The sequence below is a fragment of the Agrilus planipennis genome, unplaced genomic scaffold (assembly GCF_000699045.2).
Source record: "Agrilus planipennis isolate EAB-ADULT unplaced genomic scaffold, Apla_2.0 scaffold86, whole genome shotgun sequence".
Lineage (NCBI taxonomy): Eukaryota > Metazoa > Arthropoda > Insecta > Coleoptera > Buprestidae > Agrilus > Agrilus planipennis.
This window is the reverse complement of record NW_020438863.1, coordinates 92,213-98,814: the sequence shown is the minus strand read 5'-3', so window position 1 is coordinate 98,814 and position 6,602 is coordinate 92,213. Positions and strand designations below refer to the sequence as shown.

At 32.9% G+C, this 6,602-nt stretch overlaps 1 protein-coding gene across 1 annotated transcript in view; it reads left to right on the top strand.

Annotated features, from left to right (window-relative positions):
* The window catches only part of LOC108735618 (gonadotropin-releasing hormone II receptor-like), a 52,007-nt gene that overhangs the window by 43,173 nt on the left and 2,232 nt on the right, over positions 1 to 6,602 (top strand). Inside the window, exons 5-6 of the mRNA XM_025974889.1 lie at positions 3,364 to 3,545; positions 4,610 to 4,731. Of these exons, the coding sequence (XP_025830674.1) occupies positions 3,364 to 3,545; positions 4,610 to 4,731 (304 nt within the window). The remainder of the gene's footprint in view (positions 1 to 3,363; positions 3,546 to 4,609; positions 4,732 to 6,602) is intronic.

The following is a 6,602-nucleotide window of genomic DNA, read 5'->3' as shown; positions in this document are numbered from 1 at the left end:
TGTAAGGGTGAATTGGGAATTAAAAGGTTTTATGGAGAAACAATATTACTTTCTGCGAGCGAGGCCGAGAGGAAAAGCTAGTTAATAATAAATACATTTTTGTACAAGTATATGAACGTACAGAATAAAATATATATAACTAAATTGTAATACTCATTTCATCCCATTTGTCCCGCTTTGTCTCAATGAAAATGTGGTCACTTTACACTACTGTGTACCTTAAAAGGTTTGTATGAAAATGAATTAATGGTATACGTACGTATAAACGATTAAATTGTAAATTGTTCTCTCTAAAATTTAGTAAAAGCGTCGCAAACAATTGTGGTGGACAATTAGAAACGAAGTAATAATCCGATTATTCCAAAAGTCACTATGGAGATCATTGAATATTAAAGCCCAACAAATATAGAATACATATAAACAAGCATCAAATATATTCCAATTAATTTGACTTGCTATATAAATACTATTCAATAATAGCATACCTAAATACCCAAAATGTTTCAAGAATTGTTACCTCAAGTAAATGTATATTTTTCATTAATAGACGGTAAAATAATATATATCGCTGAAGTATTTATTGTTGATTTCGACAAGTTACACCCACATTCATTAATTATTTCAATGTAATCAGTAATCATACGAAAACATTTGTTTTAAATAAGTACCTAGTCCTTAATTTCAATCAAGCATGGGCGTACCTCCTTGAATACATTACACTCCTAAACTTATAATTAAGAAATACTATTTTTTTAGTTTTAATTCATTGAAGTAAGAAACATTCAGGGATTTTTTATGTCATTACTTCTCTCTGAAGATCATAATATAATAACACATACGAATAATGTAAAGTCTAAACCATTCATGTTCTTTGTAATGTACCCAAACTTTTGAAAATCGAAGATTGTCGCCTTACCTTTGCATTGGTGCATGTATGACTATGTATATAAAATAAATAAATAATAAAATAAAATTAATACGTATACACAGAGATAAACTACTAGAAATAATTAATAGAGAATCAATCAACTTTTCAAATATTGCATAATTTGCTTAATTGTGCTTTATTATGAATTAATATGTATAAAAGATACGTTTTATACTTACAAAGACACAAGGAAATCAAAAGGAGTTCTGAACACCCGATAAATACAACCAAATTCACATAAAAACGTTTAAATCATGTACTTATTAAACCGCGCGGCGACGCGTTCCACACAACCGACGCTAACATGTACTACGTAATACTACTCAATGTGCGTAAGTAAGCTATCATAAAGCTCAAGCAGCGTGAACCATAGATAATAGATATACAAAGGGTAAACGTAAACGTGAACTATTGACTATCGTATATCCGAACCGCGAGGTGTTCGAAGCTTCGTAAATGCTCGGTATTATCGATGAATGTCCTTTTCGTCCTTCAGACCTGCTTGTTACACTTATGATTCATCAGAAAGATGTAAAAATAACTGACTACAAAAACGTATATCTACAACAGAGTAATATCGAAGAAAAGAACTGTAATAAGAAACTGAATGTTGTTAGGTATTATCAAAAATAAATTAGATAAACTGGTCCTTGCAGATGGTATAGCAGTATTAAAATCTAGCAAGGAGGAATCGGAGATAGTTTTAAATAAAATGGAAGCGGTATTGACAAAACAGTATTGCAAAACAAAAATATTACACATGATTATTTCATTCGCGATTTTCTCATAAATGGCATCAATTGTAGTATTTTAGACGATCGCAGTAGTTTTAATGTGTGGAAATGTTAAGAAAGTGCGAAAATGGTTGTGGAAGGGGGTTAAGGGTGCAACGGGTAAAAACTGCAATGAAATTTTGTAAATGACGCTAGTTGGATTGAAGAATGTCGCCTTAAAGGACATAATGAAAATGTGTCGCCGTAATGAAGGACATGTTGAAGGAAAAGTACCTCAAATGCTATATTTTCGTGGAAATTGCGAATTAACTCAGCAACCGTTGCCACTGAACGGTCTCCAAATAGTAGAAAGAAAGCAGTCGCAATGAAATGAAACAGAAAATATAATAACAATAAAAGTAATTCTAATAATACGCAAGTAAAAATTGCTAAGAAAATTGTATGCAAGTTAGGAGAAGAGTGACAATTGTACTTTAGCTGACGGACGGGTGGNGAAAAATTAAAAAGGTCTACAATATATTTTACAGGATATAAAATCTGGTGACCATCAGCGAAATATGTTACTGTAAATTAAAGAAAAACCCAATAACCCAGTATGATTTTGTCACATTTTTAATTTAACTTGTTAACTCTTCCTATAATAACATACATAGGTATCTCTTGTCATAAATATCTATCCTTGCAGATTTTGGCATTTAGTTTTAAATTATTTTTTTTTAAGATTTATGGGCCACCCTACTCTCAATTGAGTAAATGTGTCTATAAACTATAGAGAATAATAAAAGTGTATACTATTGAAAGGGTTTGACTCGAAATTTTCTATCTGAAAGATCCTCTTATTTACTAGGCATACAGTAAACTTTTCTTATAAAAGTACGTCTCATGTTTTTTCAACACCTATATAAAACAATCAAACATGAAGAATTTCCATTATATTTACCACTGTATTTTGTCTATATTATACACTGATCGTTTTAGAAATACACGATTTTTTAAACGATTATTAATTATCATGTTTGTTACAAACTTCCAATAATTAATATTAGTTTTTAAGAACTTAACGGACAACTTATATTACCTCTAAATCCTGATGTTTTGAAAATTTCCCCTCTATTTGTACATTTGGAGAAACTTTTTGTTTTTTCTTGTACTTCTTGTAGTAAAGATGTGAACCATTATTGTATAAATTATTTATTATTTAGTTTAATAAGTTTAGACTTGAACGAGCCTTAACTTTTTGGGAATTGACGAGACCGAGACGAGATTTTTGATACTCTCGCCCTATTGCAAAGTAACAGCATGAATATTGATCAATAAATTTTACAGATTCATAAATTTCAAAAGAATAATTTGCAATCAACATCGATAAATTTTCCAAAACTTCCGCAGATATTAAAATTACTTCTATCGAAATACCGAAAAATTACGAAGTCAAATTCAAAGATTGATGCCAGAATATGGTAATGAATTTCTGAAAATATGCAAACGAGTTTCAAGTATTTAATTAATTTTGATTAATTATTAATTCACCAGGTTAATTATAATCAGAAATTCATATTAGCAACACTGTTGCTCGCTTCAGTTATCAAATTAGCTAACGAATTTCACACTTGACAAGAACACGATTATTTTTTATCGCAGGGTTGATTTTTATGAAGGTAAGATTTTAAAACGTCAATTTGTATCCCCAGTGCTTTTTAGGTACATGACTGATCGAAAAACGGCTGAAAAGGTGCCAAGTTGGCTTCAAGATGCCTTGTTTATGATGGCTGTCTCAAACAGCTGCGTAAATCCCATAGTTTACGGCAGTTACGCAGTAAATTTTCGCAAGGAAATCAGGCTGTGGTTGTATTCCTTCAGGAAGCGTTCGTTGTTCCGACGGAGTAAGTATACTAATAAATAATGACACCCGATTGCCTTTCACTATAATTTAGACGAATTTAACGACAGTTATAGTGATGAACACAGCAAGACCAAGGCCATGACCAAGATTGTCCAGTATTTGTAATGTTAGGTCCCTATAATTGATGTGACTGCTTACAAGAGAAATTGAAGTAGTTCCCTTAGTATCTTATTTAAAAATGAAAACTCAGACTATAGGTGAAATTACGATTTCTTTTTGCAAACTTTGAAGAGTCTGCCAGAAATTACTGCCAATGGGAAGTGGCTGGCAGTGTTAACTATTAATTTTTAACAATATTTGTGATACATTATTAAGCGAGTAATGTTTGTACGTGGCTTTACCGAGTAAAAATTATTCTTTCAAGTTTCACTCTACTGAATTACGACAAAACTATACTTCGTTTAGTTTCCGTAGTGATGTGACTTTCAGTTTGACTGGCGCAAAGTAGAAAAGAAAAGCACTAGGCCAGAAAAGGAAGGAGACAACTCTCGGCCAAACTCTTAACCGGTGAGGACTGCACGGAAAAATTGACCATTTTATCCACTACAATTGCATTGCTCAAATGTGCTGTTATTGGTACCAATTACTACTGAAAATATCAACGAGATGTTTATTTATATTTGAAGACATACTAAAGGCTTTAACGCTTGTTTTCGACTCGCACTACTATTCATGATTGAACAAAACTTTTGGCAGGTACTGTATGAAAAAGTATGTTTAATGAATAAGAGTCGAGAGTATAATGAGCTTTTTTCTTCCTACCTACCATTTGTCGAACGCGCATCTAAGACATTGGAAGGGGCACACCGCTAGAGAAAGTAAATGAAGTATAGCTCCATAAATTTCTCTAAAATAATACCAGCAAAGGTCCGTTTGTAGGACTAAACCGCCGGTTGTATACGAATGGAGTACTGAAACAGTACCGCATTTAGTACGAAAAGAACACGGATACAGCACCGATTGCTTTCCAGAAAGCTACTGAACTACCACCTTTTTTTATTTTTTTAATTTAGTTTAACCTCGAGGAGGGGAAATCTTCTAAAGGCATCCCCCAAAATGGAGGTAGTGTCGAATTCACTCCTGATGGGAGCACCTACCAACTAAAAACCCTCCTCGAGTTGGTAGATCAACCTGGCGGTTGTGACTACCGGGAGAAGATGGGAAACGTATGAGGAAGGGGAGAGGGTTGAGTGGGAGATAGGTAAAGAGGTGAGGGAGGGAGGTTGGGGAAGATGAACTGCGAAGAAGGTGGCCCGACTCTGAAGGGAAAGATGGGCACTCGCCCTAAAAAGCGAATATACCACCGAAACAGCGACGCATTTATACTAGAGATGTGCCGACTATGACTTTCGCCGACTAGCCGATTGGTCGGTTCCAAAGAGGCTGATTAGTGGACCAATCCGATCGCGGTTTCGGAGAAATTCGGAAATTTCCATGATGCTTCGTTTACAGCTTATTTGAGCGCAAGTATTGCTTACTTCGCATTGTTTTTTGATTTTTGCTTTTGCGCGGGTCACAAAAGTACTGTATTTTTGTGTAAAAACATAATAATTTTCTTGTTCAATAAAGTGAAAGAGCTCAATTACAATTTAATCATGTCAAAAAGACAGCCTCGAGTATGAATTTTTTTTTACCAATTGAACAATAATTCTTGTAAAGTCAAGTGGAAGCAGTGCCAAATGATACAACAAACAGGAACTACAAGTATAAACTACAATATCAAATACGGACATCCAACCTTAATACTTCAATTAGGTTCTATGATCAAATGCTCGACCACAGACTATTCCTTCCAGTCGCAAATCCAAGTCTATTAATAATACAAATTCCTACTCTTTTATTTAAAGAAGAGGAATATATTTGTCAATGTTTATTGATGAAGATAAGACGATATGTGTAAGACTGATTCTAAAATAATAATTTTAATTAACAATCAAAGGTTTTGGTTTGTGTAATTCCTCATATATACAGTATATTGAAACACACATACAAAGTAATAAGCCGGATAGGCGTGGAATTTCGCCGAATCGTCGCCGACTACGAAACTTACCGAATAGTCGAAATGGATCTATAATGCTTCGTTAAGTAATTATTTAGTACATCTTTTGAAATAAAGGAACTTTAATTTTCTGATTTTTTCCTAAATAACACTAATAACCAAACTTGTTCCCTATTTTAATTCAAAATCGCCTGTGTTATCCAAATTTAATGTACTACACAGAGTGGTCATTTGAATATCGCCGCGATTTATAACATTCTGAACAACTTTCTTCGGTTGGAGCCATATTTTACATGACCGTCATTTAAACGAAACATTATTTCTCCTATTTTTGAACACTCTGTATTGTAAATGAAATTTGGATAACACAGACGATCTTGTAACAAAATAGGGGACAAGTTTGGTTTGAAAATTTTTTTGATTATTCTTTCAGTTTAGCAATGAGCATATTGGGATCTTCTTGGGACGTTTATTGACTCCAAAAAAAAATTTTTGAATATCGCCCCGATTTTTGGCATAGTCCCATATTTTGGTGTTCTGAACAACTTTTTCCTATAACTTTTTTCGATTGGAGCGAGCCATATTTTACATGGCTGCCATTTAAATAAAACCTCTTTTTCTATTTTTGAACACTGTATACTAAATCCAATTTAGATAATAGAGAAGATCATGCATTAAGATAAGGAACAAGTTTTTTTTGAAAATTTTTTCGATTAAACTTATAGTTTAACTGCAATGAGCGTACGCGTATTTTTTTTGAGCCATCCTGTATACGTTACCTCCATATAAAAATCTAGTAATTGCGTTTTTCTCCTTGCCTCAACTTCTTATTGTTATCAGTGACTGTATCGTTTGGCAACTTTTACATTATCTCACACGTTATAATCAAACACTATATTTATAGCACTTTACGTATCTTTTAGATTTCATAAATTGTAAGTAATAATTTTTGTTGTGTAGTTCTAGGTATTTATTTTTTTTTGTATTTATTTCGTAGTCGCCGCAAATTTTGAAATAAATAAAGAGATAAATAATTGA